Source organism: Sminthopsis crassicaudata, chromosome 1 (genome assembly GCF_048593235.1).
Source record: "Sminthopsis crassicaudata isolate SCR6 chromosome 1, ASM4859323v1, whole genome shotgun sequence".
NCBI classification, from domain to species: domain Eukaryota; kingdom Metazoa; phylum Chordata; class Mammalia; order Dasyuromorphia; family Dasyuridae; genus Sminthopsis; species Sminthopsis crassicaudata.
In genome coordinates, this window is record NC_133617.1 from 436,720,533 (window position 1) to 436,745,993 (window position 25,461).

A 25,461-nucleotide genomic window follows, 5' to 3' on the forward strand; every position below is an offset into this window, starting at 1 on the left:
TCAGATCTGCTCTTTAAAAAAATCAATTTGAGAGCTGCTTGGAAGAAGATTAAAGAGGGAGATCAATTAGAAGGCTATTCTTATCTAGGGAGATGATAAAGGGGAAAAAATATATCACCAACTACAAACCAGGTACTATGCTAAGTATTTTTTTTTTTTAATTACAGCTTTTTATATACAAAACATATGCATGGGTAATTTTTCAATATTGACCCTTGCAAAAACTTGTTTCAACTTTTCCCCTCCTTCCCTCCACCCCCACACCTAGATGGCAGTAGTCCCATACATGTTAAATATGTTAAGTATATGTTAAATATAATATATGTATACATATTTATACAGTTTTCTTGCTACACAAGAAAGATCGGATTTAGAAAGGTAAAAATAACCTGAGAAGAAAAAACAAAAATGCAAGCAAACAATAACAGAAAGAGCAGAAATGTTATATTGCAGTCCATACTCATTTCCCAGTGTTCTTTCTCTGGGTGTAGATGGTTCTGTTCATTACAGATCAATTGGATCTTCTCATTGTTGAAGAGAGCCATGTCCATCAGAATTGATCATCATGTAGTATTGTTCTTGAAGTGTAGAATGATCTCCTGGTTCTGCTCATTTCACTTAGCATCAGTTCACGTGAGTCTCTCCAAGCCTCTTTGTATTCATCCTGCTGGTCTTTTCTTATAGAACAATAATATTCCATAAGATTTATATACCACAATTTATTCAGCCATTCTCCAATTGATGGCATCCCCATCCCTTCAATTTCCAGTTTCTAGCCACTACAAAAAGGGCTGCCCCAAACATTTTTGCACATAAAGGTCCCTTTCCCTCTTTAGTATCTCTTTGAGATATAAGCCCAGTAGTAACACTGCTAGATCAAAGGGTATGCACAGTTTGATAACTTTTTGAGTATAGTTCCAAATTGCTCTCCAGAATGGTTGGATCCATTCACAACTCCACCAACAATTATGCTAAGTATTTTATAATTATCTCACTTGATCCTCACAAAAACCCTAAAAGTAGATGCTATAATTATCCCCATTTTAAAGTTAAATTGCAGTCATCAACAATTAAATGACTTGTCCAGTCATACAGCTATTACGTGTCTGAGGCCAGATTTAAAATCAGATTTACCTGAAGTCAGTCAGGCCCAACACTCCATTCCTACGCCACCAATGTTTGTATAAAATGAAAGAGGCTAACAGATGTGAAGAGAGAAATGACAAGATTTGACAATAGACTTGATATGTGGGATGAGTGAGGAGTTGAAGATAACACCAAGTTTTGAACCACATTAAGCAGAAGATTGGCAGTATCCTCAATAGTAACAGACCTGAATTTGATACCCACCCAGTTTCAAATGTCCTAAGTCTGATTTGGGACTGGAGATCAGAAGATAAATAAGGAGTTAGATATATAGATTTGGGAGTTCTATGCATATAGATAAGGGAGAAAAAAGAACCTGAACAGAGTCTTGAGGTATAATAACCAGAGTTAGTGGAAGTGCTATGGATAAAGATTATGTGAAAAAAAGCTGAGAATAAGTAATCAAATAGATAGGAAGAGAAACAAGAATGAACAACATGAAAATTCAGAATGAAAAAAGTATCTAGGAAGAGACTGTCCACAATGTCAAATGCTAGAATGAAGACAACTAAGAAAAGGTCTAACAATAAAAAAACCAGTGGCATTTTGGAGAGAATTGTTGCAGTTGGATGATGAATTCAGAAGGCAGAATGTAGAAGATTTAAAAGAGAATGAGAAGAGAGAAAATAAAGGCACCAAATGTAGACAATTTCTTCCAAATCAAGAAGAGGAAAAATACAGAATGTTATCTACTGGGAAAATGTGAAGATCCAGCAAAGATTTGGCTTTTTGATAGTAGGGGTTTTTTTTCCTCTTTTTATTACTTTTTATTTTTAAATAGTATTTTATTTTTTTCCAAGTAAATGTGAATATAGTTCTCAATATTTAACACTGTAAAACCCCATGTTCCTAATTTTTCTCTCTCTTTCCCTTCCTCCCACTTCTCCAAAGAGAGCAAGGAATCAGATATAGGCTAAACATGCAATTCTTCTAAACATATTTCCAAATTCATCATACTACATAAGAAAAATCTGATCAAAAGGGGGAAAATTACAAAGAAAAACAAACAAGCAAAGAAAAAAATACAAGAACAAAAGGTAAAAATACTGTCTTTAGATCCACATTCAGTATCTATAGTTCTCTCTCTGGATGCAGGTGGCACTTTCTTTTTTTTTTTTTAAATTAATTTTATAATTATAAAAATTTTTTTGACAGTATATATGCATGAGTAACTTTTTTTTTTTTATAACATTATTCCTTGTATTCATTTTTCCAAATTTTCCCCTCCCTCCCTCTATTCCCTCCCCTAGATGACAGGAAGTCCCATACATGTGTTACAGTATAACCTAGATACAATATATGTGTGTAAATCCAATTTTCTTGTTGCACATTAAGTATTGGATTCCGAAGGTATAAGTAACCTGGGTAGATAGACAGTAGTGCTAACAGTTTACATTCACTTCCCAGTGTTCCTTCTCTGGGTGTAGTTATTTCTGTCCATCATTGATCAACTGGAAGTGAGTTGGATCTTCTTTATGTTGAAGATATCCACTTCCATCAGAATATATCTTCATACAGCATTGAAGTGTACAGCGATCTTCTGGTTCTATTCATTTCACTCAGCATCAGTTGATGTAAGTCTCTCCAAACCTTTCTGAATTCATCCTGCTGGTCATTTCTTACAGAGCAATAATATTCCATAACCTTCATATACCATAATTTACCCAACCATTCTCCAATTGATGGGCATCCATTCATCTTCCAGTTTCTAGCTACAACAAAAAGAGCTGCCACAAACATTTTGGCACATACAGGTCCCTTTCCCTTCTTTAGTATTTCTTTGGGATATAAGCCCAGTAGTAGTACGGCTGGGTCAAAGGGTATGCACAGTTTGATAACTTTTGGGGCATAGTTCCAAATTGCTCTCCAGAATGGCTGGATTCTTTCACAACTCCACCAACAATGTATCAGTGTCCCAGTTTTCCCACATCCCCTCCAACATTCATCATTATTTGTTCCTCTCATCTTAGCCAATCTGACAGGTGTATAGTGGTATCTCAGAGTTGTCTTAATTTGCATTTCTCTAATCAGTAGTGATTTGGAACACTTTTATATGAGTGGATATAGTTTCAATTTCATCATCTGAGAATTGTCTGTTCATATCCTTTGACCATTTATCAATTGGAGAATGGTTTGATTTCTTATAAATTAGGGTCAGTTCTCTATATATTTTGGAAATGAGACCTTTGTCAGAACCTTTAACTGTAAAAATATTTTCCCAATTTGTTACTTCCCTTCTAATCTTGTTTGCATTAGTATTGTTTGTACAGAAACTTTTTAGTTTGATGTAATCAAAATCTTCTATTTTGTGATCAATAATGATCTCTAGTTCTCCTCTGGTCATAAATTCCTTCCTCCTGCACAGGTCTGAGAGGTAGACTATTTTCTGTTCCTCTAATCTATTTATTATCTCATTATTTATGCCTAAATCATGGACCCATTTTGATCTTATCTTGGTATATGGTGTTAAGTGTGAATCCATATCTAATTTCTGCCATACTAATTTCCAGTTTTCCCAACAGTTTTTTCCAAATAATGAATTTTTATCCCTAATGTTGGTATCTTTGGGTTTGTCAAAGATTAGATTGCTATAGATGTACCCTTTTTTGTCCTTTGTATCTAATCTGTTCCACTGATCTACCGGTCTATTTCTTAGCCAATACCAAATGGTTTTGGTGACTGCTGCTATATAATATAGCTTTAGATCAGGTACACTTAGACCACCTTCTTCTGACTTTTTTTTCATTAGTTCCCTTGCAATTCTCGACCTTTTATTCTTCCATATGAATTTTGTTGTTATTTTTTCTAGGTCATTGAAATAGTTTCTTGGGAGTCTGATTGGTATAGCACTAAATAAATAGATTAGTTTGGGGAGTATTGTCATCTTTATTATATTCGCTCGGCCTATCCAAGAGCACTGAATGTCTTTCCAATTATTTAAATCTGACTTTATTTTTGTGGCAAGTGTTTTGTAATTTTTCTCATATAATTCTTGACTATTCTTTGGTAGATGGATTCCCAAATATTTTATACTCTCAACATTTGTTTGGAATGGAATTTCTCTTTGTATCTCTTGCTGTTGCATTTTGTTGGTGATATATAAAAATGCTGAGGATTTATGTGGATTTATTTTGTATCCTGCCACTTTGCTAAAATTCTGAATTATTTCTAATAGCTTTTTAGCAGAGTCTTTGGGGTTCTCTAAGTATACCATCATGTCATCTGGAAAGAGTGAAAGTTTGATTTCCTCATTTCCTACTCTAATTCCTTGAATCTCTTTCTTGGCTCTTATTGCCGAGGCTAGCGTTTCTAGTACTATATTGAATAGTAATGGTGATAGTGGGCAGCCTTGTTTCACTCCTGATCTTACTGGGAAAGGTTGCAGTTTATTTCTATTGCATATTATGCTTACTGACGGTCATAAATATATGCTCCTGATTATTCTAAGGAATAGTCCACTTATTCCTATACTCTCAAGAGTTTTTAGTAGGAATGGATGTTGGATTTTGTCAAATGCTTTTTCTGCATCTATCTGATCATATGGTTTTTATTAATTTGATTATTAATATGGTCAATTATACTAATAGTTTTCCTAGTATTAAACCAGCCCTGCATTCCTGGTATAAATCCTACTTGATCATAGTGTATTATCCTGGGGATGATTTTCTGAAGTCTTTTTGCTAATATCTTATTTAAGATTTTGGCATCAATATTCATTAAGGAAATTGGTCTATAGTTTTCTTTCTCAGTTTTCGATCGACCTGGTTTAGGGATCAGTACCATGTCTGTGTCATAAAAGGAGTTTGGTAGGACTCCTTCATCCCCTATTTTTTCAAATAGTTTATATAGCATTGGGGCTAATTGTTCTTTAAATGTTTGGTAGAATTCACATGTAAATCCATCTGGTCCTGGGGATTTTTTCCTGGGGAGTTGATTAATAGCTTGTTCTATTTCTTTTTCTGAAATGGGACTATTTAAGCAATTTATCTCTTCCTCTGTTAATCTAGGAAGCCTATATTTTTGGAGGAAGTCATCCATTTCACTTAAGTTATCAAATTTATTGGCATAAAGTTGCACAAAGTAACTCCTTATTAATTTTCTAATTTCCTCTTCATTGGTGGAAAGATCCCCCTTTTCATTTGTAAGACTAACAATTTGATTTTCCTCTTTCTTTTTTCTGATCAGATTTACCAAAGATTTATCTATTTTATTAGCTTTTTCATAAAACCAACTCTTGGGTTTATTAGTTCAATAGTTTTTTTACTTTCAATAATATTGATTTCTCCTTTTAATTTTTGTATTTCCAGTTTAATTTTTGGTTGGGGTGTCCTTTGTTCTCGAAAAAGCCCAAAACAAAATCACTCTGTTAGAGTAGAGTTTTAGTGTGTTCAACTGGTTGGTCAGACCAATATGAGCTCAGAATGCTCTGCCACAGATTGAATACAAATAGTCCATATGAATATTTTGGGGTGGATTCTTTAACTTTGTGCATCTCACATTTCTTCTGGGCTATTTCAATTATGCTTTGCTCAGAGTATAAAATCTCTGATGAAGGCAGGTCATGCTGTGTATCTCCCATGTTATACAATTGATTCTAAAGTTCTTAAGAGAGACCTTCAGAGTGTCCTTGTGAGTGCTTGCCCCATAGGAATTATAGAAAAATAGTAGATGGGACTTGCTTTGATGCAATGAGGACCCAATCCTATATATAGTTCTGTTCAGTAGCATATGAGTATTAGTGATGGGAGCAAATGGTGGGAAGATGACAGCAACAATGCAACAAGGGAGCATGGGATTCTAGGGTAGAGGATAATATAATATTACAGGATCATAATCAGCAAGAGAAAAAAGTTATCTAAGAGCAAGACTAATGCTTTGGGAAAGTAATAAGGAGAAGAGGGACATGTATGTACTCAGTCAGAAGAAGGAATGTACCATGCTATAATATAAAGTAAAATACAAGAGGTTCATTATACTAAGTCATTGGAAAAATGAAACAAGGCATCAAGCACCACCTGAGTTTGAATAAAACTCTAAATTCATCTGATTGATCTGTGATATTATTGATCTGGGTACTCCTTTCATTAATGCAAATTGCTATTTCTCCATACTTTCTCCCTTGTGCAATATCTAATACATTTAATTCCTTCCTCTGACAATTTTAATATCTGTGAAAACCAGTGCAATATGTGATATGTTCATCTGTTATGCTTCATTATTGTTACATGACCAGCCTACCTCTTTTTCTGTACATATCAGTTCTTGATAAGGTCTCATGCCATTTTCTACATACAAGTTGCTGTTGTTAATAAGATATATCCTATTTTCACAATCACAGAAGCTTTTGGAAGAACCTTGAAAATTTATGTTCTAGATCCAACTCACTTCCAGTTGATCAATGATGGACAGAAATAACTACACCCAGAGAAGGAACACTGGGAAGTGAATGTAAATTGTTAGCACTACTGTCTATCTACCCAGGTTACTTATATCTTCGGAATCTAATACTTAATGTGCAACAAGAAAATGGTATTTACACACATATATTGTATCTAGGTTATATTGTAACACATGTAAAATGTATGGGATTGTCTGTCATCGGGGGAGGGAATGGAGGGGGGGATAATTTGGAAAAATGAATACAAGGGATAATATTATAAAAAAAATTACTCATGCATACTGTGAAAAAAAATTCTAAATAAATAAAAAAAAAGAAAATTTATGTTCTATCATGTACCTGAACAAAAATAAAGTCAACATTCCTCACAAATGATCATTCACCTTCTGCCTAAAGACTTCTTAACCCTGCTACTTCTCAAAACAACCTATTTCACTTTTGTATAGCTATAATTTTCAGACAGTTTTTCTTACACTGAGCTAAAATCTTTTAGCCATTTCTTAGTTTTGCTCTCTGCAGAGAAGCTAAACAAAATTCTTCTTCCAAATGAGGACCTTTCAAATACTTTGATGATACCTACTGTCCATCTATCACACCTCCCCTAATTCTTTTCTTGGCTGAATATTATTACTTCTTTCACCTTCTCACCATCCTGGTCACCCTTTTCTGGATTCATGCCACTTTGCCAATGTTATTCTTAAAATGTGGCATCAAGAATTAAGCACAATCCTCAAAAGGTAGGGAAGAGAACAGTGGAACCACCACTTTCTTCTTTCTGGACTTAATGAAGTTTAAGATCATATCAGCTTTTTGTGCTTATTTATGTGTTCTATTATTGACATGCATTAAGCTTGCAGTGCACTAAAACCCTCAAATTTTTTACTAGGACTTATTGCCTAAACACATCTTCCCTCATCCTTTAATGGAAAAGTTGATTTAATGCAAGTGGAAAATTTTACATTTATTCTCATTAAATTTTCTCTTATTAGATCTTCCATGCTGATATATTTTTGTTATCTGAAAATCTGACAAGAACATCATCTAGCACATCAAGTATGTCACTAGGGAAAAAATACTAAATAATAAAAAATACCATCTGAGACCTTCTCTCCCTGATGATGATTCACAATGACAATTCTTAGGGTTCAATCATTCAACAATATCCAATCCACCTAATTATACTAGTATCTAACCTGCATCATCTCATTTTGCTTATGCAAAAAGAGTAAGAAAGATTTTTGTCAAATGCTTTGCCCACGCAGAAAAATAGGTATATAGTATTTCCCTGACCCACCAGTATAGTAATGCTTTTAAAAAATAAAACTGAGTAGTCTCATATGACTTTCTAGTCAAAACATTTCCTTAATAACCTGCTCTGGAATTTTGTCAGTAGCCAAACTCAACTTCACAAGCCCACTTTCTTCTTTTTTTTTTTTTTTCTTTTTTAAATTAGGATACATCTTATCATCTCCATTCTTTTGAGATCATAGTGTTCCCATGAAGTGCATAATCACGTTATCACCAAAGGAATACAAATGTTAGAAAGATGACTTCTGCAGCACTGAGGGGCATTAGATAATCCAACCCAATCTCACACCATCCAACTCTAGGTCCAGTTTACCAACTATCTGCAGCCCCAGTTCAAAGACTACCCATTCAATTTAATGTCATAATCTAGGCAATGTGCAATATTCTTAAAGAATTTCACAAACAAAAATGGGATAGTTTATAGTTTGAACTCTTTAATTTTCAAAAATGAATTTTTTTTTAATATTATATACAGTTCTTAATATCTCTCTTCTCTTTTACCTAGTAAGTAATCTCTTTGAACAAAGATATAAAAAGCAAAAGATTTTTTTCCCCTGAGGCAATAGGGGTTAAGTGACTTGTTCAGGATTACACAGCTAGGAAGTATTAAGTGTCTGAGGCCAAATTTGAACTCAGGTCTCTCCTGACTTCAGAGCTGGTGCTCTATCTACTGCAGCACCTAGCTGCCTCAAGAAAACATTTAGCAAGACCAATAAATCAATTATGTTGGATAGTATATGCAATATTCTATACCAGAGTCTACCACCCCTGCAGTAAAGGAAAGAAAATGGATTTCTCAACTTTTCTCTGGGGCTATTCTAATTAAATAATTCATTTTTATAATGATGAACAAGCAGATTTTAGAAAGACCTGGAAAGATTTATATGAACCGATGCTGAGTGAAACAAGCAGAACCAGGAATATATTGTACACAAGAATGTGCAATGATTATCTATGAAGGACTTGGTTCTTCTCAATGGTTCAGTGATTCAAAGCAATCCCAGCGGACTTTGGAAAGAAAATGCCATTTGCATCCAGAAAAAGAACCAAGGAGACTGAATGCTATGTTCACTACTTTTTTGTTTTTCTTCTCTCTCCCATGATTTTTTCCATTTTGCCCCAATTTTTCTCTCTCGAGTCATAAAGCAATGTGTTAAAATAAACAAATAAAATAAATCATTTTTGTTATTTTTATCATGTTTACATTGTTACTGTCATTGTACATGTCGTTTTTCTGATTCTTTCACTTTTTATAAAAATCTTTTAAAAAATCTTCCCATTCTTTGTATACATCATGTCTGCATTATATTCATGTATACAATAATTTGTTTAACTCTTCTCCAATTAAAGGACATCTACTGTTTTCAGTTTTTGATATCATAATAGATGCTGCTATAAATATTCTGGTGTATATGGGTCTATCTTTGACCTATTTATATGACCTAGTATATGCTTAGCCCTAAGATCTCTGGGTCAAAGGACACAAATAATTGTCACTTAAAATATGTTCAAAATATTTTCCAAAATAGATGGGCCAATTTGAAATTCTACCAATACTATATTAGCATACCTGTTTTTTCAATGCCTAAAAAATTGACCACTTTTACTTTTGTCATCTTTTTCAGTTTTCTGGGTGTGTGATGAAATTTTAGTTGGTTTTTTAAAAAATTCTCTTATTAGTAACTTAAATAATCCTAATCATATTCTTTGCAAATTTATTCAGTGGAGAGTGGTCCTTCACATATATTTTAATTTAAAATATAGTTTGGCTATTAGATGCTTAGCAGAGAGTCAGTTATGATGCAAAGATTTTTGTATGTTCAATTTGTATCTTTTATACATTGTTCTTGGTTCTGTCTTATAGGCTCAATCAGAAGAGATTTAATCCCTGCTTCTACATGACAATCCTTCATATGCTTTGCCTCTACAATATTCTACCTCATTCTTCCCTTCTTCAAGATAAATAGGCTCAGTACTTTGAAATAATCCTTCACATAACACAGACTCAAGGTCTTCTATCATTCTGGTTGCCCTTCTCTGGATATTTTCTAGCTAATTAATGTTCTTTTAAAAATCATGGCTTCTAATGGAGAACGATTTGGAACTATGCTCAAAAAGTTATCAAACTGTACATACCTTTGATCCGGCAGTATTACTACTGGGCTTATATCCCAAAGAGATCTTAAAGAAGGGAAAGGGCCAAAATGTTTGTAGCAGCCCTCTTTGTAGTGGCCAGAAACTGAGTGGATGCCCATCAATTGGAGAATGGCTGAATAAATTGTGGTATATGAATGTTATGGAATATTATTGTTCTGTAAGAAATGACCAACAGGATGATTTCAGAAAGGCCTGGAGAGACTTACATGAACTGATGCTGAGTGAAATGAGCAGGACCAGGATATCGTTATATACTTCAACAATGATACTATGTGAAGATCAAGTCTGATGGACATGGCCATTTCCAACAATGAGATGAGCCAAATCAGTTCCAATAGAGCAGTAATGAACTGAATCAGCTACACCCAGAGAAAGAACTCTGGGAGATGACTATGAACCACTACATAGAATTCCCAATCCCTCTATTTTTGTTTGCCTGCATTTTTTATTTCCTTCACAGGTTAATTGTACACTACTTCAAAGTCCGATTCTTTTTGTACAGCAAAATAACTGTATGGACATGTATACATACATTGTATTTAACGTATACTTTAACATATTTAACATGTATTGGTCAACCTGCCATCTGGGGGAGAGAGTGGGGGTAAGAAGGGGAAAAATTGGAAGAAAAGGTTTTGTAATTGTCAATGCTGAAAAATGTAAAGAAAAAGATTAAAAAAAATAATAATAAAAATAAAAATCATGGCTCCCAGAGAGGGCAGGACTAGGATGATTCTTAAGGTCCCTTTCAGCTACAAGTCTGCAATTCCTGATTCCCTTGCTTTCCATTGTATTAATTTCTGCTTTAATCATAATACTCTCCATGTTCTGTTCTCTTCTGGCATATTTGTTCCCATGAAAAAGACCTGTTCATAATAAAATTAACCTACCAGGGCAACTAGATGGTGCAGTGAATAGAACACCAGCCCTGAAGTCTGGAGGACCTGAATTCAAATCTGGCCTCAGACACTTAACGCTTCCTGGCTGTGTGATCCTAGGCAAGTCACTTAACTGCAACTGCCTCGTGGCAAAAAACAATAATAATAAAATGAATCTAAGTTTGGAAATAAAATTTTTCCTTCCCTTAAAATGTGAAAGAGGCGGCTAGATAGCTTTATAGATAGAACACCAGCCTTGGAGTCAAAACCTGAGTTCAAATCCAGACATTTAATACTCACTAGCTGTGTGACCTTAGGCAAAACACTTAACACCCCTATTGCTTCACCCCAAAATAAAATTAAAATGTGATAATTCCAAAAGTACAATAATGACCACCAAAGGGTATGGTGAAGACAAATAAAAGACAACGTATTTTAAAGCGCCATATAAATACCAACTAATATCATTACAAGCCTTAAAAAGAAAATAATATTACAATGTAGTATTATTAAGAAATACTCCAATGTGTAAATATTCCAAAGGAGCTGCATGGGTTAACAAGGTGGCAGGATACTGGAGTCAGGAGTAACAAAAAAAGCTGCAATCACAGTGTGTGTATTAACTCTAATGAAGCAAATTGAACCCTTGTAAGCTCATTCCATCTTGTGTGCCTTTCATCCATGTCCTCTCAAAAGTTTGTCATACTTGTGTTTTATGAGTTCCTGGGATAAGACAACATTAAAAGAAAACTATTTTTAAAACCTCTACTCATGAGCTTATAGAATCAAATTTCCATTTGCAAGTCATAGATCCCTTATCAGTACATCAACAAATAACTGTGCCTATAAAATAAATAAAACAAATACAAAAAAAAAAAACCCAAAAGTTTGTCATAGCAGGTGAATCCAACTAGTTGGGGGGAGGAGGAGAAGAGAGCTCTTTGAAGTTCTCTGGTCATCATTACTCCTCCACTTTGTTTTTCTGCATGGAGAGTTAGGTCAAACACTAGAGTAATCAAGAGAGGAAGAGGAGAGGATCCTCATTTTAGGATAACTTACATTGTTAAGGGTCATAATCAGCATGATGATATCTGAAAATTGGAGCATCTGGAAGACCATACCACTATAGGGAATCCCCTGTCAACTTAAGACTATGTAGGATCTCTTTCATGACAATGTCAAACATCTTAAGCAAGCATATAATTCTCCTTATTTTATTACTCCATTAATATTAATTATCAGAGGACTGGAAAAGATTATCTTTCAAGAAACCTACATGATTTTGAAACATGCACAACCAATACCATGTTAAAAAGTGAGAATTTAAGATTTTCATTTTTGTCTACAACTCAAATGCTTTTTTAGAGTTAAGAAATACTTTTATTTTCTGCATTTTTCTGTCAACTATGTGATGATCAAGATGTAGTCTACTGTGAAATAGTTTGTGAACATCTATCTTTTCAATTCTATTATCAAAGATGCTCTCAATATTTGTGTGGATTATTTTCACAATTTTACACAGATAGGAAAGTGGGTATACCAGTTAATACTAATATATGTTCTATCACCTGCTTCTTCAAATATTAGAGACCTAGTCCTTTGATGATTTCACATCTGTCACTTCCAGCATGGACCGTCTCTCTATACACTTAATCTAGTCCAACTGTCTTCCCCCTATTTATCAGTTTTGCTTGAGTATCCTTTTCACTTCTTCTTTAAGATTATCTGGAATTGTGATGTTAAAATCCAATTACAGTCATCCCATTAACTTTGGCACTATAAAGTAATTGAAGTTTTCTTTTTATCTTTATTTTTCTTAAACACTAGGGGCATGCCTTTGCTTAAATGAACCTCTCACCAAACTTTCTTTTTATTGGGGAAAGTGGGGGGAAGGAGAGAACGAAATATTACACACATACTACCCACCTTCTGATGAAGAAGACCTGGAGTGGAAAATAAAATAAAATAGTTTTTGGACATGGTCAATGTGAAATTTTTTTACTCGACTGTACATATTTGTAACAGGTTTTTTTCTTTTGTTCCTATGGTGGGAGAGGGATTGGCCAGGTTAATTATAATTCTATGCTCAATTCTACATGTATATGTGTGTATTCTTTCATCCTTTCATCAATTCAGATTCAAGTGTCAGCTTCTCCCACCATCTCTTCCTCTTTATTTTTTACAGATGTTTACTTGTACATTCTTATTGAGATAATTTTTTCTATCCTTCCTTCCTTCCACCCCTACCCAACATTGTATTCCTCATCCCTTGTCTTTCCATTTTTTCTAAGATAAAGACAGAACTGAGCCACTCCCACACCTCTTCTAATTAGACTTCCTCTACGACCCCTGAAGATAACAGGGTTCAGACGGGACCTAAATAGCTTCCCATATTTGAATGTAAGCAGTTCATTCTTGTTTGATCCCTTAACATTGTTTATTTTTGTTTCTCTTCAGCCCTGTCTTTAAACTTCAGAGTTTCTATGCAGCTCTGATTTTTTTAATCAGGAATGCTTAGAAGTTCTGTATTTTATTACAGATCCATACAATATACACAATAGTTAAAAAGGCTTTTGTTTAGTTATCCCAGGACTAAAACTCTAATCATAAAAATAATAAAAGGGGGGGAAATTTATATAAAAGTATTCAGTGCTGCTTTACTTATAACAGCTCCAATAGCAAATGTCAGAATTGATCCCTGTGTTTCAAGAGATGTTATTTCATTAATCTAGACATTCCCTTTAAGAACATACCATCCATGACTGACTGTTCATCATGCACAAGTCTCACTCACAAATCTCTATACAATGTGCAAAGATTGTTGTAGTCCTCTTTGTAGTGGCCAGAAAATGGAAACTTGAGTGGATGCCCCTCAACTGGAGAATGGCTGAGTAAATTGTGGTATAGGAATGTTATGTTATTGTTCTATAAGAAATGACCAGCAGGATGATTTCAGAAAGGTCTGGAGAGATTTACATGAACCGACGCTAAGTGAAATGAGCAGGACCAGGATATCATTATATACTTCGACAACAATACTTTATGATGATCAATTCTGATGGATGTGCCCCTCTTCAACAATGAGATGAACCAAATCCGTTCCAACAGAGCAGTAATGAACTGAACCAGCTACATAGAATTCCCAATCCCTCTATTTTTGTTTGCCTGCATTTTTTATTTCCTTCACAGGTTAATTGTACACTATTTCAAAGTCCGATTCTTCTTGTGCAACAAAATAACTGTATGGACATGTATACATATTTACATGTATACATATTTAACGTACACTTTAACATATTTAACATGTAATGGTCAACCTGTCATCTGGGGGAGAGGTGGGGGGAAGGAGGGGAAAAATTGGAACAAAAGGTTTTGCAATTGTCAATGCTAGAAAAATTACTCAAGCATATATCTTGTAAATAAAAAAACAAAAAACAAATTTCTATATAGGACGTTTAAACTAATTTGGAGAAGAGGGAGGGAGGAAAAAGGGTAACAGTTCTAATTCTCTTCATATTGTGGGAATATCAATGTAGTATTAAGAAATGTATATTTGATATTCCTCATTCTTGCTACATGATCAGCACAGTATCTTTTTCACTCATACATTTCTCTAAAGACATCCTTTATTTGGCTCCTCTTGTGTAACTCTTTATTTCTAATGAATAGACGCTAGTTCACAGCCACCATATGCCTTTCCATTGCTTTGGGGAGATTTTTAAATTCAGTTCTTCAGAGACTGAAGTATTTTAAGACTGTAGTTGTTATTATATGATACCACTAAAAGAACAATAATGTTTAAAAAATTGTTCTTTTGTTTCAAGGACAACTTTTGAGTCATTAAAAGAAAAAGGAAAAGTATAATTTTCCAAGGGCACTTCAGCCTGCTCTATTCCTGCCTATACATTTGACAATTACCACTTTAAAATAAAGCAATAAAGCTCTACAAGAAAGTGTCATTGTTATTATTTTGTTATTTTATAGTTTTCTTTTATTAAAATATTTTAAAATGCCTCTCAATTTGTGGTTTCATTTGCAACTCCGTCCTTTAATTTGTTTGTAATTTTATTGGGATATATTAGGAAATGAAGACAATGTAAAAACAAGATTTTTAAAAAAATTTTAATTTAAAAAAATATGTAAAGTATCAATATTTTATACCAGGCTCTCAATAAGACCATGCTACAAATAGCAAATGAGATGTCATCTTTAAAAATCATAATGTTTTCAAATATCAATTATTCCCTTAATTAATGCAATTATAAAGAATAGAAATCAAATTGGAAAATGTTACCAACAGGTGTTTTAACTCCTTTATTACATCAGCTTTGACTTATACATGTACTTCCAAGTCTGGGATTTGGCTTATCAATATGAATTTTAAGGTTTACAAAACATTTTACAAATATTTCATTTTATCCATACAACAATCCTGTGAAGTGGGTGCTATTATTGTTCCTATTTTATAGATGAGGAAATTGAGGCAGAAAAAGGTTAAGTGACTTGCCCAGAGTTATAGAGCTTTCTAAGTGCCTAGAGGCTGGATTTGAACTCCTAACTCCAGACTCAATGCTCTAATCAACGTGCCTCCATGATAAAACTAATTTATTTCATGTCCCCTTCTCTCCACTCAGAGAACCTGGCCTAATGAAATTCTTTGGGTTGGTCTCTATCCACTCCAATTCATTTTTCATTCAACTGTCAAATTGATTTTCTTACAATGGTAGTCTGCCCATGTCATACCTCCTCATATTCAATAAACTCCAGTGACTCGCTATTATTTCCAGGTTGAAATATAAATTCTTATTTGACTTTTAAAGTCTTCAAAATCTGATTACTTCCTATCTTTCCAGTATTTCTATACATTACTCCCTTACATGTGTTCTACCATCCAGTGACACTGGCTTCCTTGCCAAATTTGTTCCTTAAACAAATTATCTTACAGTTTATCTTGTCTTTTTTTTTTTAAACTTAATTTTCAGTTTCAAATTCTCTCCCTCATCCCTTTTCCTTTACCCATTCATCAAGGTAAGAAAAACAAAATCTATTTACAAATATATGCTGCAAAAACAAATTCCCACTGAAAGGAAGGAAGGAAGATGAAAAGAAGAAAGGAAGAAAAGAAGAAAGGCAGGGAGGGTTGGAGGGAAAAGGATGTAAAGAAAGAAAAGGGAGGGAGGAATGGTAGGAGAGAAAGGAAGGAAAAAAAGGAGGGCGGGAAAATGATTTGGTATGTTCTGAATCCATTAGTTTTCCATCTGGAGGCAGAAACCATGTTTTATCATGGGGGGGTTGGTGTGTTATTAATTATTCTGTTAGTCAGTTACTTAGTCTTTCAAAGTTTTTTATTTGTAATATTGTTATTGTATGAATTGTTCTGGTTCTGCTCACTTCATTTTGCAGTTCACATAAATTTTTGGTTTTTGGTTTTTTTTTTTTTTGTAAACAATTCCTATCATCATTTCTTACAACACAAAGTATTCCATTACAATTATATATCACAATTTGCTCACCTATTCCCCAACTGATGAGTATCTCCTCAGTTTCCAATTCTTTGCTACACACACACACAAAACTGTTATTATTTTTATTTATTTAATAATTATTATTTTTATACATAGTAGTCCTTTTCAACTTCTTTGGTCTTTTTGGATTACACCGACTATATTGCTGGGTCAAAGAGTATGCTCCATTTAATTGCTTTTTTGAGTGAGTTCTAATTTACTTTCCAGAATAACTAAACTAACAGTTCTACCAAGAGAGGGATATGAATACAGGAATTTCAGCTGTCCATAAAGCCAGTAGTTTCTCCAAGGGGGGGGGGGGTGTGCTTAGAATCAATAATAACAGGTCAATTAAATGGAAAGTAAGAAGATGGGTTATAAAGCAACTAGGTGGTGCAGTGAATAGAGTGCCAGCCCTCAAGTCAGAAGGACCTGAGTTCAAATCTGGCCTCAGACACTTAACACTTCCCAACTGTGTGACCCTGGGCAAGTCACTTAACTTCAATTGCCTCAAGGGGAGGAAAAAAAAAAAAAAAAGATGGGTTACATTCTACCCATCATGCCATACATAATTAATCCACGGATTTGTTTCTAACACAACCACACCAAGCACTTATGGATCAACACTCATCAAATACCTTTTACTACCAGACTCTCTTAGAAATTAATCTTTGTTATCCCTGCTGCATCTCCATACACTGTTATAATTATCAAGCTACCACTAAGAAGATAGGGTCACATATAGTCGCCAGTAAAACTCTACTTTTTCCCACCTGTGAAAAGGAGTGAATAGCATAGAATGGGTCAGGAAGTGCATCATAGATATTACATTACCTTCCCATTCTCACCTCCACAGCCCACAGTACATCTTCCAAATGTCTTTATTTCCATTAAAAGCACCATCATCCTTCTAGTCTCTCAAGTAATCCTTAACTCTTCACTCAAATGAAAGTATTAAACAGTTAATCTGGCAAAACTTCCAGCCTTTTCTCAATCCTCATCTTTCTTGAACTCTTTGGATCATTTGACACTATTGACCACTCTCTCCTTTTGGTGGGTTCTTGACCTTCTCAAGCTAATACTGAAAAGATTTTGTATGCCACCTATAAATATTCATATATGCATACATAAAGAATTTGAAAACAGAATTTTTTTTGTTTAAAAATTCGTCAATTATAATGAGCAGGTAGATTTCAGAAAAAACTGGAAAGACACATTAACTGAAGCTGAATGAAAAGAAGCAGAACATTAAACACAATAACAGCAATATCATGCAATGATCAACTATGATAAACTTAGCTCCTCTTAGCAATGCAATGATCTAAGACAATCCCAAAAGACTTATGATGGAAAATGCCAAGCACATCCAGAGAAAGAACTATGGAGTCTGAATGCAGATCAAAGCATATTATTTTTTGTTTTGGTAGCTTTTCCCTTTTGTTCTGTTTCTTCTTTTAAAACATGATTAATATGGAAATATGTTTATGTGACTGCACACGTATCATCTATATTAGTTTGCATCTTAAGGACAAGGGTAGGAGAGGAAAAAAAAATCTGAAACTCATTATCTTATTTAAAAAATGTTGAAAACTATCTTTACACGTAATTGGAAAAAAATTATCATTTACAAAAAAAATCCTCCAATTAATTTCTTCTGAACCCATATATTAAAAAATTAAAATACAGCATATTTTAAATAATTTGTAAAAAACAAACAATGAAGGAAAAATTAATGGATGAATTTCAACAAAATCTTTTGCATAATTATCAACTGGGATGGAAAAATGAGTTATCATGATTTATCAACTACAGCTGGACAATACACTTCTCTCATTTGGATCTACATGTCTTTATGAGGTATCTTTTTCAGCTGTGATAGCTGTTAGACCAAGTATCAAAATAAATTGAATTTAGAACTAAACTTTCAAATTACAGTAGCAAAAGAGTTAAACCAAGATTTAAAAAAATAATGAAACACCTCACTGCTCTTACTAAAAATATCACTGTTAATATTTTGGTGAGAACAAAAAAGGTTTTTGAATCATTAACACCTTAAAATTTTCCTTTATCTTTTTCTTCTTTTGTATAAGTTTTATAACATTTATAATTACAAGTCATATAATTTATAAATAAGTTAAATACACATATTGGAATCTATGCTCAAATTTGTATATATATATATATTTTTTTTTTTAACCAAATGGGTGTATAAATCAAAAAACTTTAGAGACCACCACATTGTTAAACTACATATCTCTGCCTACTTTAACATTTATAATTACTTCATTTATATATCATATTATATTTATTATCTGATCCTCAGTCAGTTCTTTCAAATTCTCATTTCAGTACTCTTATCAATCATAAAAAATCTGAATCTAGTCTAAGGGTTTTTAAACCTTTTTTTCTTGGATGGATCCAAGTACTGTACTAAAAAGATTACCTACTACCTAGTATCATAATTCCCAACCTAACTGTTCCTACAACTATTACTCAAAAGACCAAGAATCATTTTATTCTCTATAATACCTTATAATTAGCAGGCTCCAAACCTCAGTCCCCCCAAAATAATGATCTGCTAAAAAGCTGAACTCTGGGGATGATTTGTAATTAACTGAGGCAAATAATTCTCCACATACACACATCTACTATGACTTAGAAGACTTTGGGTTGTCATTCAATTTTTCTAGAATACCTGTAAAATAAGTAACATTGTCTAGATTGGTGGTTTTCAAAATGTGGTCCAGAGAATTCTGGGGGTCTCTGAAATTCTTTCAGAGGATCTACAAATTCAAAGTTAGTTTTTTCTTTCATACTACACACACATGTTCCACATAAAAACTCTTTGGACAGATCCTCAATAATTTTTAATAGTATAAAGATACTGAGAACAAAAGTTTTAAACCATTATTTAGATGATCTTTAAAGCCCCTTTCAACTAAAAAGAAAACAACAACAACAAAAAATCAAAATACTATGATTCAAAGTTATCATTAGTATTCAATACAGAAATTTGCCTTTTCTTCCTTATCATAAAGATAAGGCAATAAACTCTTGGTATTAAAAATTTTGGATGATATTTGCAGCCCACCAGTTTTCCACACTGCCATATTAAATTTAGTACTATATATTCTTTTACTGCCTTCATGAAAAAGGTGTGTAAAATCTTTAAAGAAGCAGGAAAATTACATAATCCATAACCTTGGAAAGGAAGCTTTCTCACTCTATCTATATCTAGATAACATTTACATAGCCAAGCAAGCTATCTTGATTGATTTCAAAACTGTTTTGAGATTTTCTTTTGGTTCTAAGTAAAGAGCAAGAAGATATTTTAAAGGCAATTTCTACTGGCAGGTTTTGGTCAGGGACATTACACTCAAGCAAGTGCTATTGCCTTTTATAGGGTAGTAGCACAAGAAGGAAAAAAGTATATTAAATGAAGGCGCAATGGAAAAATTTTGTAGTATAAACAAGGATGAGTTCAAATGTTATATGCTGCCCCCAAAGACAATGAAAATTAGCTTGGTAATAATTATTCCGCTAAAAAGAAGAATCAAAATTACTCTTTTGGCGATGAGCATTTAATACATTAACAATTAAAATAAGCCTGTCTCTTTAAATCAGCAAAGCAAAACAATATCTAAGAGTTGTTCAAGGATGGAATTAAACTGATGTAACACAATAAGGAACAAGGCACCCTACCCTCTTCCACAGATGATCCTTGAAGAAAATTTATACTAACTGTAATGTTCGGGCTAGCTTTCTGGAGATCCTTTGGACAGGCCTTGGTCCAGCAGGATAGACACCCCGAGAATGGTCAAGAATAGAGTTTAGATTCTTTATTCTAGCCCAGTCTTGATTTTAGTGCAGGAGGCATGAGAGTCATCACAAGGCTGGTCAAAAATAGAATGTCTCTTTTCCAGTCCTTCTTATTATTACATTAACACTTACTATTACAATTACATCATTACAATATACTATGTATATATGAACTAGAGAACCATTAATTACATCACCATACTAAGTACTAAATATGTATATGAACTAGGGAACCATTATCTCATCAATTCCACTGAGTTATTAATACCTTGTTTCAAGTATACTTCTCCAGAGTTCCGGCTCTCTACAACTAGCATTAAATATATACATAGTTTTACAATTAATTCAATTCAACAAGTACTACTTAAATTTGAGAACTAAGAGCAAGGTTCTATATTAAGTACTGAGTACTAAGAACAATCCCCAAAGATATCCAGGAAACAGTTCCTGGCTTCAAGGAGCATACAATCTGTAAGCAAGTAAATAAATTTGAGAAGAAATTATCAGAAAAGTTTTCCTGTAGAAGTTGATATATTTGCTCTCCCCCCCCCCAATTACATTAACTGAGTTCATATAAGTTTTTTTTAAGCCATTTCATGAATGAGGTAAATAACCTTAGATGTTCTGTTTAAGTACCAGATAAAACAGTCATTAAGGATGATCTAAACCTATGATTCTATTGCAATTTATTTTACTACCTCAAGTGAACTTGGAAGTTGGAAGCAAAGAGTAATTCAAATCTTTCATACAACCACTGCTGACATATGCACTTCAAGAAGCAGTCAAGAATCATTTACATCTTCTTTCTGCACACTTAGAGAATATGTCCATACAACAGGCCAATTGCTAGTTCTAATCAAGCACCTCTCTCTCTCTCTTTTTTTTTTTTGGCTTCTTTTGCTGAGACATTTGGGGGGTTAAGTAACTTGCTCAGGGTCACACAACTAGGAAATGTTAAGTGTTTGAAACCAGATTTGAACTCAGGTCCTCCGGACTTCAGGCACCTCTCAAGAAACGCTGGGGCTCACTATTGCCAAGAGAGAAAAAAGAAATTCAGGTTTGGCATAGAAAAGCCCTTCAAGATCTGGTTCTAACTCGATCTTCCAGGCAAATTATAGATGACTTTTACACAGTCTACATTCCGATCAAACTGTCTCCAGGTACAAGCCTAGGCTCTAATAACCCTTCCCTTTCTAACCCTCCCCCATTCTCTTCAATAATATTCAAAAGGCCTTTCCTGATGCCCTCAAAGGATAACTGGCCACATCACTTTATATTTGTTTTGTTTATATCCTTTACTTATTTGTCTGTGAACAAGTTGTATCCCTTCAGTAGAACAAAACCTCCAGAAAGCAGGGAATAATTGAATTTTGTCTTGACTTTCCAGCACCTAGCAAAGTGTCTGGAAATAAGCTGTTGCTTAATAAACAGGATAATATAAACGAGGATAGAGATTGGACTGTGTAACTTCACAGGGATATAACAACTTATGACTGAGAAAAATTTCCTTATTAATGCAGGTGATACCTCCCCAGAAAATTAAAGTCTCACAAAGTTATCTGGAGCACTGACTGCTTAAGTGACTTATCTATACCATAATCATATAAGTACATGACAGAAGCAGGAACTGAATCTAGATATTCCTGACTTGACAGCTAGCTCTCTATCTACATTTAGGCATTGCCTATTAGCTGATTTAAATTTTGAGAATAAAGCAAATTAGGCTTTGAAAGGTTAAGTGACTCGTCCAACATACTATAAGAAATGGCTAGAACTCAAACTAATTCTGAGATTAAGAATTTTTCCTTAACACCATTCTTCTCTTGACAAAACTTTGTCATGAGGAATAGTTGACTTTAGGTAAAAGGTTCTCTTTTACTTGGTTGAGTACAGAGAATTAAGTATTCTGTTCAAAGATGTCATGTCCACAATTCACTGCAAACTGGCTTCATACAGAAAATTCCCATACACTTGAATTTCTAAAGAATGCTGAAACTTTTCAAAGGCAACATGGTCTAGTAAAATGCTTAATACCTCTCATTATGACCAATTAACTTCTATCAAGCACCCACACTGATCTAAGTATTAATCAGATGATGAGAAAGCAATATTTGAAGTTGGGTCCTACACTGAAAATGGCAAGTGAGAGAGTTACTTCCTATAGAGATCCGGCCTAAAAAAATACTGGACTTGCAAGTAAATCATTCCACTTCCTTATAGAAGTCTCAGTGAAATTATACACAAGCCCTCCCACTATTTGTCATCTCTTCCTTAAGACCTGTGCAAAACATAATAATGAAGAGAAAACTCTTTCATACCAAACAGCTTCCTACAAATGTTTTTCTCTCATCACTGGTGATGCTCTGGTAACAAAAGAAACTGTAAGAAGTAAAACTGAAAGAAAGTACCATACAATTAAACAACGGCCGGAACATTTTCCCTTTAGCCACAATTTCGATGTTATAATATTCACAAATGAAAACAGCTTTGAAATGAAGTATTATAACATTCAGTATCTGAACTTAAAAGGAAGTCAACTAATTTTGCATTTCGAAGTTTAAAGGAAGTCACTAGAACAAAGCTCGTGACTCCAGACCACACAGGTAGACAAGTTTGGTCATTATTAAACGAGTAGCAATAGTCGGCAAAGTAGTGTGGATACTTCTAGGGAAACAAGATGGTTAGTAACCGCAGTCCAACTGGGTGGTACTTATTGCAAGCACAGAGAACTGGTGGTAGGTACAATTTTAAATAAATCCAAAATTGATTCTCATTTCCAAGATCCCAATTCTGGCCTCCATTTCATTTGATGACATTTAAATTGAAGGAAAATTTGAAGTAATTTATTTTATTTTTTTGACACGTGGGTCTCTGAGCTGCTCTTGGTAAGGTAGGGAGAAGGAATCTGGGAAGTTCTGGGTGTCAGCAGCCAGGGACCCTTGATAAGACCTTATCTTCAAGATTCCGGGTCCAGAGAGGCCCCTCACTAACATCTTCCTTTTTAATAGACGAGGGTGGATGGGAAACACATAACCCTCCACCCCCACAGGTCTCTTCTGCCCCTCCCTTGCTTCTAGTGCCTTCCCTCTACTGATTATTTCCAATTTATCCCGAGCTATACAGCTTCTTTGCAAGTAGTTCCCCCAGTAGACAGGGAGCTTCAGGAGGACGGGGACGGTATTTGACCTTTCGTGCACTCCACAGAGCTTATCCTACTAGGTGCTCAGTCCATACACAGTAGGCGCTTAATCAATGTCTTCAGACTGACAAATCTCGGCTTCGCTTCCTGCAGCTCTGCAGCAACAACCCGTCACGTGCTGACAGCGAGGCGAGCCCCAAACAAGCGTCAATTTGCCGCCCCCCGCCCCAGGGGACAGCCCTCGGGGTTCTTACCCGCTGCCGCCGCCCCCCGTGACGTACGCGTGGGCTCACAATCCCACCGAGCCGCGCAGCCCCAGGCAGCACCGAGCAGCCCGCTCCCGCTGCCCATTCGGCCCGCAGCCCCCTCCTCGGGAACAGCCCCGCCCCCCGCTCGGCCCGGCTCGGGCCCCGACGCCAGCCCCGGTCCGCAGCCGCCTCCCCCGAGGAAAGATCATCTCAGCGCCCGGATAATCAGCGAGTGCCGCCCGGGAGGCTAGAAGCGGGGTCTCCCCTCCCCTCAGTTCTGGCTTCCCACGAACCTTCTCCAGAGAAATGTCCATGACTCGGGACGAGCCCCGGGCTCGGAGGGCAGCCGGACGGTCCCGTGTCCCACTTCCGCCTCCTGCGCCTCCGCTGCCGTTTCCACGCTGGCAGCGCTGACGTCCCAGCCAATCCGCCATGGGGGGTGGGGGGTGGGGAGGGAGGAGGAAGGAGGGGAAAAGGAGGAGGAGAAGGGGAGAGGGAGGAGGCGAAGGATTGTCCAGAAGGGGGCGGGGCAGGCCTGCGCGACGCAGAAGTGGGTGGAGCCATCCGGCTTTCCATCGCGGTGACGTCAACGTGACAGCCTCCTGTATTCGTGGGCCGGGGGAGGGTGGAGAGAGGGTGGCGTGGGTCCGAATAGAATCTACTATGGTCGACTCTAGAACTTATTACCGTCATTCCTTTGGGAAAAAAAAAGGTTTGTCATAAAAATTAAGCGGCATATTGCCACAATCAGATGCCGATCCTTTTTGTCTCGGTTCCCAAGGCCTCATTTTCTCTTTTCCTAGAGAATGGACCAGGTCACTCCCTCGAGGGCAGGCACTTGCGTGGGGTTAACCTCTTGCTCCGTGATTGGGGAAGCGAGCGGAGCCGGGAAGACGTGCAGATTTGAATTTAGAGCTCAGCCCTTAGGCCCTTTCACTTTTGCTTCGTGGCGGGACCTCTCATAAACCGCATTAGATTAAAAACGAAAAGAAATTCTACCCTTCCACATAGTCTTGAGAGAAAGGAGGAGAAGCACCATCTAGTTGACAGAAAAGGGTCTCAGGCTGCAGTAGATTACGTCTCCTTACTCCTTGTATTTTCAGTGGTTGACCCTATGCCTACAACTCTGGCTTCCTTCGTTATTGTTCAACCTTATCCAAAGGCCTCGTGACCACGTATGGAATTCTCTTCTTTTTTTTTTTTTATAATAGCTTTTTATTTTCTAAATATATGCAGGTAGTTATCAGCATTCACCCTTGCAAAACCTTTTGTTCCAAATTTTTCTTCCCCCTTCCGTTCTACCTCCTCCACTAGGCAGCAAGTAATTTAATATAGGTTAAGCATATTTCCACATTTATCATGCTGCTCAAGAAAAATCAGATCAAAGGGGGGGGGAATGAGAGGGGAAAAAAGTGAGCAAAACAAAAATGGTGGAAATACTAAGTTGTGATCCACATTCAGTCCCCATAGTTCTCCCTCTGAATACAGATGGCTCTCTCAGAAGTCTATGGGAGTTGGCCTGATTTCACTGTTGAAATCCCTTCCCTTCTGCAAAAAAAAAAAAAGCCTTCCCTCTAATATCTCCAGTTTATATTCTGCATATATTTTCTTTATTCAAGATTGTTTGTTCATAGTCTTCCCCTTTAATTTGACTGAGAGCAGGGACGTGGAGGAGGGGTTTTCTTCATATTCCCAGGTCTAGCACAATGATTGACACATACTAGAAGCTTGATAAATTCTACTTGACTTGTGGATCCTGAAGGTTGTAGAGAAACACTGGAATGAATGGTCAGATGACTAATTGCTGAATGGAGCTTTTAGAACACCTGAATTCCACTTAGCTTTGATTGCCACTAAGCATTTT

At 35.5% G+C, this 25,461-nt stretch overlaps 1 protein-coding gene across 1 annotated transcript in view; it reads right to left on the reverse strand.

The window, feature by feature from the left end:
- PDXDC1 (pyridoxal dependent decarboxylase domain containing 1) overlaps positions 1-24,046 on the reverse strand; it is a 63,774-nt gene extending 39,728 nt beyond the window's left edge. Inside the window, 1 exon segment of the mRNA XM_074280609.1 lies at positions 23,891-24,046. Coding sequence (XP_074136710.1) covers positions 23,891-24,031 — 141 coding nt within the window. The 5' untranslated portion in view covers positions 24,032-24,046.
- Positions 24,047-25,461: the final 1,415 nt, after the last annotated feature.